This window comes from Sapajus apella, unplaced genomic scaffold (assembly GCF_009761245.1).
Source record: "Sapajus apella isolate SASKATOON/1434 unplaced genomic scaffold, GSC_monkey_1.0 scaffold2, whole genome shotgun sequence".
NCBI lineage: Eukaryota > Metazoa > Chordata > Mammalia > Primates > Cebidae > Sapajus > Sapajus apella.
The window spans coordinates 41,802,414-41,817,466 of NW_022436942.1; the positions used below are offsets into that span (position 1 = coordinate 41,802,414).

The 15,053-nt window shown below is 35.0% G+C and overlaps 1 protein-coding gene across 7 annotated transcripts in view; it reads left to right on the forward strand.

Annotated features, from left to right (window-relative positions):
* TMTC2 (transmembrane O-mannosyltransferase targeting cadherins 2) overlaps positions 1-15,053 on the forward strand; it is a 444,929-nt gene that overhangs the window by 245,314 nt on the left and 184,562 nt on the right. For all 7 annotated transcript variants that reach the window (XR_004274687.1, XM_032296952.1, XM_032296962.1 and 4 more), the window contains one exon: positions 3,102-3,216. Coding sequence is in view for 6 of the 7 variants with exons in the window: in XM_032296952.1 (XP_032152843.1) it covers positions 3,102-3,216 (115 nt within the window). In the remaining variant the exon portion in view is untranslated. The remainder of the gene's footprint in view (positions 1-3,101; positions 3,217-15,053) is intronic.

Sequence of the window (15,053 nt, forward strand, 5' to 3'; positions counted from 1 at the left end):
ATCTTAAGAAATTGTCACAGCCAGTCCAACCTTCAGCAACTATCAGTCACCCTCATCAGTCAGCAGCCATCGGTGTTGAGGCAAGGCCTACCATGAGCACAAAGATTAAGACTCACCAAGACCTCAGATGATTGGCTAGGCATGGTGGCTGATGCCTGTAATCCTAGCACTTTCAGAGGCTGAGCTGGGTGGATCATGAGGTCAAGAGATCGAGACCATCCTGGCCAACATGGTGAAACTCTGTCTGTACTAAAAATACAAAAATTAGCTGGGCGTGGTGGTGCGCGCCTGTAGACCCAGCTACTTGGGAGGCTGGGTCAGGAGAATTGCCTGAACCTGGGAGGTGGAGCTTGCAGCGAGCCAAGATCGCACCACTGTACTCCAACCTGGCGCCTGGCAAAGGAGCAACACCCTGTCTCAAAAAAAAAAAAAAAAAAAAAAAAAGAGCTCAGATGATTGTTAGCATTTTTTAGCAATAAAGTATTTTTTGATTAAGATGTCTAAAAAACAATGACATCATGCTGTTGCACACTTATTAGACAATATTGTGTAAATATAACTTTTGTATGCACTAGAAAACCAAAAAGTATTAAGTGACTCATACTTAGGTCCAGACCACCATAATAAAGTGTGATATTTGCTTTATTATGGTGGTCTGGACCTAAACCCCCAACATCTCCAAGGTATTCATTCCGGTATATGTCTGTTGCCAACAAGAGAAGCATTTACTAGTTTGTTATTTATTTGAGATATAAGTATCTAAAGAAATCAACCTCTTTCTCTGGAAATATGCCTTAAAATATTCAAACTTATGTCCTTGCTGTTACTTTTTTTTAATCATCTCTGTTCTAGGACTACTATCAAAATGGGATAGCATTATAATGAGGATTTCCTGGTGCTTAAATTAATATTCGAATGCATTTCTCAGAGAGATTTCAATGTAAATATATTCTTATTTACTACTCCCACAATCAGAGTAGAACTTTGGGAGTAATGGGGATTTAAAAATTGCCTAATCCTTAGAAATTTCCATGAAGGCGTATCTTACTAATTTGTAGTAGATACAGAATACCTATGGTATTACACCTATTATGTTTGAAGATAATTGTAATTTATCTTACTATTTTCCTAATTTTATTTCATTTTCATTTAGTAGTTTAATTTGACAATATTTTACACTGTTTTGTCTTTTAATCTAAAGGATGCAATTTTCTATGGATTCAGTGCCAAGGCCTATGCAAATGTTGGTTTTCAGTCAAAGATGAAAAGTGATATGAAAATATTAGGTATAGGGTACAAAAAGTTTGGAAGCAGCCAGTGTCAGATTAGAGTTTTTGCTCTAACACTTCAGTATTAACTTTAAAAATTTGTTAGTGCCTCTGAGTCTGTCTCCTCATCTAGGGAATGGCCATTTATGTATGGAACTGTGTTGGGAGCTCAGTGAGATGATACATGTCAAGTGTGTGGCATGGTACATGGCACTATTAGCTGTTGCATAATTGTGAGTTCAATGTCTTTCCCCTGTTTTCCATCAGAACCAAAGAAGATATATGACTTTGCAAATATGAAGGATTAATGTTCTCTGTAGATCACATAAGGGCATAAAATACATTATATTTAATGTTATTTTTATAAGCAATGCTTAACTATTGTAAATTGTAAAGAGTATCAAGCACAATAATATTAATAACAATATTTATTGAGTGTTTACCATGTGTCAGGCACTGTCTTTGTTTTTTTATTTTTATTTTTTATGGAAGAGGGTCTCACTGTGTTGCCCAGGCTTGAGTGCAGTGGCGTAATCATGGCTAACTGAAGCCTCGATTTCCTGGGCTCAAGCGATCATTGCATCTCAGTAGTAGCTGGGACTGCAGGCACGTGCTAACACGCCCAGCTAATTTTTGTGTTTTTTGTTGAAATGGGGTTTCACTACGTTCCCCCACTTGTCTCAACCTCCTTCTGAGATCGAGCAATCCACCCACCTCATTGGCCTCCCAAAGCGCTAGTACAGGTGTAGACAGTACCCAGCCTCAGACACTGTCTTAAACAGCTTGCATGTATTAACATCTTCATCATGAAACACATGAGACACTATTGTCCCACTTTCCAGGTAAAGTAAACTGAAGCACAGGAGTATTAAATTTCTTAGAGGCACACAGGCAAATCTGAGATGGAAAGATGTTGTATTCTTTTTTGCATTAAAATTGATACTCAAAACCCCTTTCATTTTTCAGGTACAGTCAGTATTCACCCCCAAATAAATATATCTCAACTCATATGAACCTTCCTCTCATGCCCATCTTTTTCTGGGGGACTCTGCATTCAGGATGCAATACCCCATCTCCTTGTGAGAAAGAAAGTAGACAAGAGAAGCAGCCAAGTTTGAGGGTAAAGTCCATTTGAGAGCCATACTGTGTGGGCATTTATTGGTGCTATGCCTTTTGTTATTTTTAATGTTGAAAAATTACTATTATTTGGGGAGAACAAAGGGGGCACACAGAAAATATATTTAATTTTCAACATGATTAGGTGTGGAAATAGCATTTTTTCCCAGAAATGAGCTCATAAGCAGAAAGAATATAAAAGAACATTGTATCTATAATGTTTTATTGATGTATTCTGATGCCTGGTAAGCTTCTTTATAGCTTTGATCTTGTTTAGTTTTTTGCTTTTCATCTCCAGATCTTCTATGTCATTTATCAGTTTTTTCATACTTGAATGAAATATTTGTTTATTTTAAGATCTTTTCTTGCAGTTTCTGGCCCAGTAAGTATACAATAATTTCAGACCATGAAGACCCCTACTGAAATCTGGAAGAACATGAAGCCTTTGTAGGCGATCTTAAGATAACATTGTTCTTGGCCTTATGATGAACTGTATATGTATATCAGCTTTGAAACATAATAATTACTTTAATTTTTTAAGGCTTTGATTATATTTAATCTCCTGGTTTGGTAAAATAGCGTATAAAGGAAATACATTTTCCTTCTCAAAAATGTTTTATGACGGTTTTCTCTCCCTGTGGTACTTGGTGGCCTGATATTATGTCATGTATAATTGGATTGATACTCAGTCTGAAAATTTCTTTTTCTTCTTGGCAGCATGGGGTAACCTTGGAAATGTTCTGAAGAGTCAGAGCAAAATTTCTGAAGCTGAAAGCGCCTACAGAAATGCTTTGTATTACCGCAGCAACATGGCTGACATGCTTTATAATTTGTGAGTATGCCTTGCTTTCTCTGGTTTGGTTCATCTTTGAAATCTGCCCTAAGAGGGACTATTGATTTAACTGCTGGAAATGGAGATGATGATAGCTATTGTACTGAAATATTCTTTTTGTTATTCGTGCCTCTGAGACAATTAGGTGGTGGGTAGTTGTGATTTCCTTGTTTTGGGCCACATCACCCATATTCATGTGTACTTGTATATTACGGCTGAATTTTTTGGAAGTAGTATGCCATATAACGTAAACATTGGTTTAAATATCTTTTAGTTCTTAAAATGTTTATTCAATTAATACTTAGATGAGTTCATAAAATAAGCCTGTTATGTATGAGTTATGCAAATCATGTGTTGATGATGATGATGATGATGATTATTATTATTATTATTTGAGACAGTATCTCGTTCTGTGGCCCATGCTAAGAGTGCAGAGACACTATCATAGCTTGCTGCAGCCTCAAACTCATGAGCTCAGACAATCCTTCTGCCTCATCCCCCCAGTAGCTAAGACTGCAGGTGCCTATCACCATGCCTGTCTAATTTTTGAACTTTTTTGTAGCAATGAGGGCTTACTATATTGCCCAGACTGGAGCCTAACTCCTGGCCTGAAGCAGTTCTCTTGCCTCACCCTGCAAAGTGCTGGGATTATAGGTGTGAATCACTGTGCCCAGCCTTGATTGTTAAGGATAGATTTTGTCTTCAATGAAAAAAAGTGCTGTGTCAAAGTTTATGTAGAATATGTGGTATACCAGAAAAGTGAGTGAGTAAGGTCATGGTTCTTTTTTGTTTTCCTCTTCATAGGCACTGATGATTATCAGTGAGGTTGGGATAATTTAGAATATGCTTGCATGTTGGATTAGAAAAATCGCAGGGGAAAAATTGGTTTTGTTGTTTGAGTGGACAGTCCTAGCTGGTACAATGAGATGTGAGTAGAGAAATGCAAACCAAACTTAAATCTCTTCGTTGTCTCTTATATTTGTGAGAACATTTTGTTTGTAAGTGGCAGAAATCTAGTTTAAGCTTGCTTAAACACACCAGAGAATGTATAAACTCCCCTAACTGGAAATCCCTGGGTTGACTAGATTCAGACCTAGTTAGATCCAGTTCCTGATACTGTTTCAGGAATGTTGCTCCATTTTGTGGCTCCAGTTTCTTCTGGGTTTGGTCCATCTTCTGTGGTACTCTATAACAATGGGAAAGAGGACTGCTGTGCCTTTATGAATATAGCACCCTGACTCTTCTCAGTCTCAGAAGGAAAGAGAACTATTTTGTCTTGGTACCTGTATTAATCCCTGAAAAAGTTGTTGGACTGACCTTCCTGCAGTCCTGTGTCCTCTCTTGGTGAAACACTGAGCCATGAGGGAGGGGCCACGAGTTACTTCCATTGACAGCACCTCCAGAGTTGGAATACAATGGAGCCAGACCGGTTCTCTATAGGAAGGTGACTGATCCTAGGAAAAATAAGATGCTTGCTGCTTGTGTTTAATGAATGCTATGTGATATTGACAGTATCAAACTAATCTACAAGCTTTTAAAATAAGTGTGCTCTGGTTACCTGAATCTTTTGTATTGGCTAAGTCTAAAGGCACAGATAATTTTTTAAAAAAAATTAACTAAAAATAAACAGGGAAAAACCTAAATATTTAAGGGAAAGCAGACAGGATAAGTTCAGTTAATTTTATGTTCATACATTGACCTTGTCTTTAACCTCATAGGCTTTAACACTGGGACCTCAATCTAGCAGCCTGTGGTCTGAATTAGGCCAGTAGATATGTTTTGTGTCAGGTTGCACAGTGTTTAATTTTTTCTTTGTCACCTGGAATTCTTTCACATGCAGCACACCTGCTCCAGCACACTGTTCCTTCTTCCCAGTCTCTGCTGTGTCCTGTTTCACCATGTATCTTACCTAATCTTTGCTGAAGTAACTTGAATTTGTATCTTTTTCTTTTCTTGAATGAAAATACTATTTAGGTACTCCTACAAAGGCTCGAGTCCTCTTCATCTAAATATTGTTATATTACTGTATTTTATTAATATTTTTATTTTATGAAAAAGAACCTTATCAGTTTAATAAATTCACACATATATTCTTTACACTTTTTGTATCTGAAAGTGATGTCAAAGGGACCTCTTGCCTTGCAGTATGGGATATTACTTTTCTGGTTCCCATCCTTCATGTATTTCTGGTGGAAAGCTAACCTGAACAACCAACATCTCTTCACTGAAATGTTTTTCTCTGTCTTATCCATAGTCTCTGGTTAAAACATTGCCCACCTCTTTGTGATACCTGTTGGGCAAGGATTCAAAGTGTTGATCCATGCTTATTCTTTACTGAGAAGAGAAGAGTATTCAATTAGAAAATTTCACTTTACCTGTGATTTTAAAATTACATCTTAAGGCTTTGTCAGTGGATACCTATGTAAATCATGACAGCATATGAATTGACCTTCCCAAACCCTAGTGAAAAATCTTTGCTAGAAAAGTAATTATTGACAAGATCATTTTTTTCCCTAATGCCAAATATAGTTCCACAATATGTTTTACTAATATGTCAGGCCTTTAAACCACACTTATCTGTCAGCCTAAATGGAGAGGCTTAAATTCCACAAGAAATCTTGGCAATGATTTGGAAGTATTGGATTTTGTAACCAAAGTATTTGACAGAATTCAATAATTCTATTTTAAAATAGGTAAGCTTTTCAGTGATTTTTTAATCAAATATTTTAAAAATATACCAAGATAGGTTCATTATAATCTATAATATAAATATGCTTGGTATCATATTTATAAGAACAAACCTTTTTCTACCTAAGTAGAAAAAAGTTTTCTACTTAGGTAAAGAAAAGTTTTCTCATGGAAAGTTTAGACTATGAAGTAGCAAATTTTAGTGTTGAGATGTACATAATTTTCTCTGATATACAGAAGTTACTCCTTGTTCTATTTTAAGTCCTAAAAGAGAAGGAATTTGCTTTGCTCAATCTTTCTAGGACACATAACCTGATAATACTCTTTTGAGATAATAGCATACATTAATCACTTTTCCTATCATCAGTTACAGTTATGTCTCTTAAAGATGTTTTGTGACAGAGGCCTAGAACAAACCTATTTGTATTAATTGGCATGGAATACCTATATTTGTTTGTGCATTTTAGAAATTTTTGGGAATTGTAAGCTTTTGTTAGGCCCTCAATGTAACTTTTACATCTAAGTAGCACATATGAACATTGATATAGGTGCAGATAGAGGAAAAATAGGAATGATCTGGAAAAATATAAAGTAAGCAGTAGTATGAGTGATGGAGATTTCTATCTGAAATTTAGTGAACATCACCTTATGAGATTATAAAAATTTGAGGACAGCTTTTTTTCAGGCATGAAATCAAGTTGTGTCTAAGAGGTACACACAAGGAGTTGTATTCCATGTTTGTAAAATGATGGAATAATTTTATTTTTTTTCTTTAGTAGCAATAGCTTCAATCACTTGTGTGTGCTAAATGTTCCTCTTAGTTTTTTACATACGTTATCATAGTTTTTCTTCAAAGGAAGTCTATAACACAAGGAAGATGAGACTCAGAGGTAATGTATCTAAGGTCACAGAAAATAATGGAGGAGCCAATATGTATATAAACCTAAGACATTCTGACTGTCTATCTGTGCAACAGTTCTAGTTCTTTAGGCAGAAATAAACCAGATGTTTGGGGGAAAAAAAGCCTCAATATGTATGTTTCAAATTTAGAAAAAAATAACCTTTACATAGAGAAATAAAATATTTGGAATGAAATCTAATAGAGGATGTAAGTGTTTAATAATTGTTGGTGAGTTTGCTGAACTCATGGTGTAGAATTTTGGTAAAAAGATTATCACTGGGTTTGCATACCTGTGCTAAGAGCTGCCTTCAAGAAGAAAGTAATACAGAAGGCATTTTCAATTCTAAAGCTATTAATTATAATATCATTGGATATCATTTGAATCCATGCTTACAAAGAGTAGTTATGTGAAATTTAAAATAGTACTTAATTCAACTCTTAATAACAATAGATATGCATTTATTGTACAGCCTTGTATTTATCCTTTATTCATATTGTCAAATTTACTAAAATCTAATATTTCATACAAGAAATTATTAAGACCAGGTTAAACAGATTTGCATTATGATGTTGATTTGTCTTTTCATGTATAATACATTTTCAGAGACAAAGCTGATGAATCATGGCTCAATGATTTACACTGTCAAATTTTAAAAATATACAGTTCACTTTCAGCCTCTTTACTATACCACTCACTGCTATGTGAAATATAATTTATTTTTAGGCTAAGAAATAGTCAGTGTCTTTTCATTGTTGCTATGGATTCGTCTCAGTCTGTTCCAAATGATATTTAAGCGGGTAATTCAGTAAAACATTAAATATTTTATTAGGAATTAGATTTCAGAATGCAGATAAATTTAACATGTTATAGTCAATTCTTGATTATCTTACCTAATAGAAGAATTATGTCTGTTGCTGATAGAGATTTTGCTACCATAAGTTAGTTGTCATTTTGTTCTGTGTTTTAAGAATCTTAGTAAATATCCAATCCAATAAGCTAAGAAATGAGCAAGAAAATAAACTGATAATTTAAGGGAAGGTAAGAGAAAATATAAATAAATTGGAATGCAGAGAAACAATAGGAAGTAATGCATACTCTAAGATCTTGTTCTCTGGAAGATCAGCAGCTTTTGGTAAGGGTAAGTTAGGACAAAATAGAGAATCTCTAATATACAATTTTAAGAATGAGAAAAGAGTTATAACTGGATATACGCTTAAATAATAAAACACTGATAATATATATGAAAATCATACTAACATATATGCTTCTACCTGGGAAAATATCAAAAAAAAATATATAATGTGTATGTATGTGTATGTATATATATGTACACATACATATATGTATGTATGTATGTGTGTGTGTATATATATATATATATATATATATATATATATATATATAAAATGATGCCAGAAAGTCTCTCTTAGGGAAAGGAAAAGGTTGAGATAGCAATGAGAGAAAGATGTGGTGAAGAATTGACACCATAGATTCGATCCTAATAAGGGTATGAGAGATGTATTTGAACATTCAGGGCCAGGTTTTGAGATAGTTTGAGAGGTTAGAAGGATCAAAGATTGCAGAATACAATTGGTGAGATTACTTGGCATGGATTTTAAAAACAGAGCTTGGCCCATGAGAAGTGAGGACTGGTAGAAATGTAGGGAAAAATAATACCCTTAACCAAGTGCCTAGAGTTTGGCACAGGGTTTCCTTTGGGGAGTATTTGTTGGGGTTAAAGGGAGGTGTCTACGTGATGCTAGGTAAGCCACTTGGTCTCCCAAAATAGATAATTCAAGAGAGATTATCAAGCAGTAGTGTCCAAAACTGTTGGGCATGTCTGACATAGAGTGAACTGTACTGAGAGATTTTGTTATAATGTTGTTGGCTGAGGTCACCAGTGTTCTTGGTGTACAACTCAGCTGGTCCTTTACTCATTCCTGGAATGAAGTGGGGCAGCTGATATCTGTGTATTCATGTGGCAAGAGCAAGCGTAACACCTAATACATAATGTTCATTTTGTTTTAGTTGATAAATATCAATTAATACACAAATATACTCTTGTGAAATATTCAAATAATACTGAAGAATATGGAGCAAAATGTAGAAGTCCCTATTATTGCATTCCTCATATCCTTTTCCTCCTGCAGTATAGATCTTACCAGGTTTTTGGTAAGCATTTATACATGTGGTTATGTACACACTTTCAAGGTTTTTCCCCTGCATATATGAATCATTATTAATTTTTGACTTTTTTTATGTGTGTGCACGTGTCAGAATTTGTATAATCGTCCCCATTTTAAGTTGTTTATATTGGAGCTGTTAAGATCAACATTAATGAACGCTCAATGGGATGATTTCAAAACTATATTGCTTCATTTTCCATTTTCCTAATTACAAGTGGAGTTGAGTAATTTTTCTTATGCTAATTGGCTCTTTGTAATTTTCCTGGGGATTAACTGTTCATATTTCTTGCCTAATTTTCTTTAGTGTAGGTTTATGTTTTTCTTACTGATTCATAGGGTTGAAAACTTAGGTGTAAGCACACAAACCTATTTTGCATATATTTTCAACTAATTTTTAACATATCATTTTTACTTGTAACATTTATTTTATGTAACTTTAATTTCTATATAGAAAAAAATTCCAAAGTCCTTTCATTTAAACCCTCTGTATTTTCTGTCTCTCTAAAAATGACTATTTGCAGCCCATTATGCTTTTAAGCTTGTTATTTTTTGGGTAGTTTTAAAGTTGTTTTTGCTTTTTTGTTTAGGTCATTAGTCTACCCTGGATTCATTATTTTTTGTATTAAGGTATAATTTTTTCCAATGAAAACTAAATTCCCATTATAATGTATTGGATATTTACCTATCCCCTAGAATAAAATTACTTAAATTGCAAAAGTTTACCTATCCAGTTTATTTGATAGCTACCTATCACCTAGAATAAATCCCTACATAAACGTAGTTCATTTCTATGGACTCTATGCTGGTCTATTGGTAACCTCTGTCAAGAACAAGTTATTTCATATACTATAATTGCTAGGAAACATATTTTAAAAGGCAAGCCTCTCATCCTTGTTATTTGTTTCCCACACTTCTTGAATCTTCCTGTGTGTTATCTTCACTGTGAACTTGACCATAGATGACTTCTTCTTCTTCTTTTTTTTTTTTTTTTTTTTTTTTTTTTTTGGAGATGGAGTTTTGCTCTTGTTGCCTAGACTACAGTGCAATGAGGTAATCTCTGCTCACTGCAACCTCTGCCTCCTGGGTTCAAGGGATTCTCCTGCCTCAACCTTCCAAGTAGCTAGGATTACAGATAGGCATGCACCACCATGCTCAGCTAATTTTTATATTTTTTGGTAGAGACAGGGTTTCTCCATGTTGATCAAACTGGTCTGGAACTCCCGACATCAGGTGATCCACCAGCCTTGGCCTCCCAAAGTGCTGGGATTATACAGGCATGAGCCACCGCGCCCAGTCGGATTGTAGACTTCTTAAGTTAATTGGAAGCCCAGTTAGGATTTTCATTGGTTTTGCATTGACTATATATTACAGTGAGGAGAGTTGAAATTGTCATACTCTTGAATTTTCTCTTTCAGATACATGTATTTCTACCTTTCTTTCAATTTTCAAAGTTTTGTTAAAATTTTATATTTTGTTCTCAAAGGTCTCAAATATTTGAGGTTAATTTATTAGTTTTTTAGAAATTATTTTTAGTAATGTGAATTAGATCTTTTTTCTCTTTTATTTTAAGTTGGTCGTTCGTGATTGTTTAGATTTTATGTTTTTCTAGATATGCCTAATTTTATTTTTTTGCTGTTATTTCTGTATGATAAATCTTATTTTTGTTGGAAGGTTTTTTTTTTTTTTTTTTGAGTTTTCCCGTATATGTTATCTTTTTTTTCCTCTGATGGGGCCTCTGCTCATACTATTTGTGCTGCCTGCAACATTCTCCCTCTTTCCTTCCCCTTCTGACCTCTTTCCACCTTTTATGATATCTTTCTGTCCTATCCCCCACCTTTTTTGCCTAATACCTTTAAATCCTTTTTTTCTCAGCTTACGTAACACTTCCTGATGAGGTTTATGGATACCCACCTTCAGAAGTGAAAGATAGATATCCGTCCTAGGTCTCACAAAGCCACTAATCCTTGGCTCTTTTTAATGTGGATTATATTAACATTTGTGATAGCATGTTCCTCTTTATATAAAATAACATAGTATCACAAATGTTAACATGACCCAGATTATAAAGAGCCAAGTATTTGTGATACCATGTCCTATGCCATGTAAAGGAACATGGTATTGCAAATACCATAAAGGAGAATACATAAATATGATACAAAGGGAACATAATATCATATATATAAAGGGGAACATGGAATCACAGATGTTAATATCCAGATTAGAAAGTGCCAAATATTAGTTGCATTGTGATATTTAGGAGGGAGATCTACCTTTCTTATCTTTTTTTAAAAGGTGGGGTCTCAATGTATTCCCAGCCTAGATTTGAACTGCTGCGCTCAAGTGATCTTCCTGCCTCAGCATCTCAAGTAGCTGGGACTACAGGCACATGACACCACACCTGCTCAGTGCCCATGTACCAATTTTCCTCTAGTACTGAGCACAATACCAGGCACATAGGCTTCAAACTGTGTATATGTCAATAAACTAACAAAGGGATTAATAAACTAATGAGTTAAATCATGCATATATTGATTAATAACCTAATGGACTAATTAATGAGATGATTAAAACTAATGAGTAATCAAACGAATGGAAATAAATCAACAGTTCAAGTTTGCTGACCCCTTTCCTGTCCATGACACTTGTCTGATCCACATCTTTTCTAGCTTGCATTACTGGCCACATGTTCTTATCTGATTCTGCATGTTGATTGATTCCACACCTTTTTTCTGTTATATATGTCTTTGAAACAATCTCTGTCCACAAAGCATAAAAGCAGTAAAATTCCCTCCCTGAGACCATTGTTATTGTACTGATTTGGGATAATGATTTTTTGTTGTTGTTTTTGTATTGTTTTGATTTTCGAGATGGAGTCACACTCTGTCACCCAGCTGGAGTGCAGTGGCATGATCTTGGCTTACTGCAACCTCTGCCTCCCAGGTTCAAGTAATTCCCCTCCCTCAGCCTCCTGAGTATCTGGGATTACAGATGCGTGCCACCATGCCTGACTAATTTTTGTATTTTTAGTAAAAATGGGGTTTCACCATGTTGGCCAGGCTGGTCTCGAACTCCTGACTAAATGTGATCCACCTGCCTTGGTTTCCCAAAGTGCTGGCATTACAGGCATGAGCCGCTGTACCCAGCTGGGGTAATGATTTGAAATATAGTCTTGCAAACTTTACTGTAAACAATTGAATTATCTTTTCTTTCTTCCTACCAAACCCTGGAGATATTTTCTTTATTACATACACAAATATTTTAATTCAGAATTGATCAGAGAATATAATGAATATGTCACTTAAACAGATAACCAGCCAAGGGATGTTTCCACAAAATACATTTCAATAGCTCCATTTGTTAATCAGAAAAAATTGAATAGTAAATTATGAAGTATATAGTTGTATTCTGATTTATTATTAATAGGAAGATAAGCTGTTTCATGGTTCTTAAAATATCAGTCTCTCCTTTAAAGACCTACTTGAGCTTTAAGTGGCTATACAGCTGACTTTTGTTCATAGAAACACATTTTTTAAATTTGTCTTTTAGTTTTTCAGTTCTAATTTATAGAGTTACTGTAATATTTTTCTACAGGAAAAACGTAAGAATATAAGTAGCCTTTTGAAAAATATTTTGAAAGTAAAAGTCAGTGATTATTTAAAACTAGGGCAAATTGACAATATTTAATGATTTCATCAACCAGCTATATATTTGTAAATGTAAATTCTTAAATAGATTTTAACAGTAAATTATCCATTCTTGAGTTTTGGCCAAGATATACTATACTCAAGAAATTTAGCTAAGTCATTCCAGTCAAGATGCCAGACATGGATTAAGAAAATAATTACTACATGATGACCTAGACGTCTGCAGGATGGTAAAGGAGAAGTCAGAAAGGATTTTATGGAGAAGCTAGAGTTAATTTTTTATTTAAAAGACCAAACAATGAAACATTTTCTTTTTTTTTTTTTTTGGATGGAGTTTTGCTCTGTCGCCCAGGTTGGAGTACAGTGGCACAATCTCGGCTCACTGCAGCCCCTGCCTCCTGGGTTCCAGCAATTATCCTGCCTCAGGCTCCTGGGTAGCTGGGATTACAGGTACTCACCACCAGGCCTGGCTATGTATATATATTTGTATTTTTAGTAGAAATGTGGTTTCCCCATGTTGGCCAAACTGGTCTCGAACTCCTGACCTCAGGTGATCCGCCCAGCTCAGCCTTCTAAAGTGCTGGGATTACAGGCATGAGCCATCAAGCCCAGCCAAGATGAAACACTTTCTATTGCAGGTTTTATGGTGTTAAGAATTCTGTGTGATTACTAGTTAAAATTATAAATTGTATATAACATAAAAGTTTATCATGTAGCATTCAGTGGTTTTCAGTAAGTTGCTGCGAGTAGTCTTACTTAGGAAAGAAGCTGATCTGTTCAGGTGCCTGGTGCTTAGTTGCCTGGGGTGATTAGTCCTGGAGAGAGCTATTATATAAACAAAGCATGGTGATGGCTAAGAAAACCCCTGTGTGTCCGTGTTTTTAAGGGATTTTATTCATTATATTGTCATAGGTACTAGAATGACCCAAAATGTGAGCAAGTCTATATGGGAATCAAAAGTTTGCTTGACAAACTTATCTCTCAATGTTTTGAAAGCATTTAACGTATAACAGCATCATTCCAAGTAGTATTGGATGAATAAATTTATAATGGCATTAGTCTAGGACAGCCTGATGCTAGGAAACCTCTTGGATGCGGCTCCTCCTTTCCTGGAAAGTGCTGGGACAACTGCTATTGGCATTTGACTCTAAATTTACTTTTCCAGGGCTTTCAAGGTTTCATCACCTCCTGTTCCCTACACACTCTTACATTTTGTACTCAAGTTGTTGCACTAATATGGTCAGACAGCTACACTTCATACCTGCTAGTTTTGGAGGTATCTTTTTCATCTGCAGTTGACTTTGCACCCCTCTTCTCTGATTCATTGTGAGCTGATTTTCCAGTTTAGCTCTCAAGGTGAAATTTATCTTCCTGCCACTCTAAAATCAGCAATTCTTATAGCACCTATTTCAGACATCCCTAGTTTTCACATAATTCTGAGAAAGAATAAATAATTCTGAAGTTCAGTCAAGACTGATTATGTCTTTCAAGTACATTTATACATATGAATTTACATTTTGAAAATAAGGACCCAGTAATTTAGTCAACAAATGCTAAGTACCTTCAGGGTGATAGACATTGTATTAGAAGCTAGGAATAAGCTGACGAAGTGTAGTTTCTATTCTCAAGTAACTTGAAGTCTGGATTTAAAAATAGAATGTTAAGTAATAAAGTGACATCTTTTCTGAGGGACATGCTTATATTATTATGACAAAATATACGAAGAAACTTAAATCAGCCTGAAGGAAAAAGAAGTGAAAAAGAAAAGAATGAAGGAGTCAAACTGGAAAGACGGGTGAGCAAGGTGGTTTGGAGGAAGTATTGTTCAGTTTTGGCTAAGTTTGAGATGGCTATTGGACATCCACCGGGCAACTGGAATGTGTTTCCATAGTTCATGAGAGCATTTTGAGCTAACGGGTATAGATTTTGGTGTCATGATTATATAAATTGAAACTGACAATAAATAATGGATGCGTGAATAATATGTATAAGAATAAATGGAAGAACCATGGGTGGAATCCTAGGGAATACCAATATTTAAGGAGATTGACAGAAAAAGTAGAAACCTAAAGTTGGCTTAAAAAGTAGGATAAAAGACTAAGGTTTGTGATGTCATTGAAGCTGTTGGTTAGGACAGTAAGATGGGAGAAAATTATCAAAATCATGTACTGTAGAGAAGTTAAATATTTTTATGGACTTTTTTGTGACCCCATGGGAAAAAAAGATAGTGATATTAATCCTGGGTGTAGAAACTTAAAAATGTTACTCACTTCTCCTCCATATGGTATTCAGAGAACAGCATGTTGCTATCACAAAACTACAGGCCATCCCAGAGAATAATTTTATCTTAATGAAATATATGGACACAAAGACCAAAGAACTAAGATTCACACTAGGGGGTCCTTGATGGCTGGAGA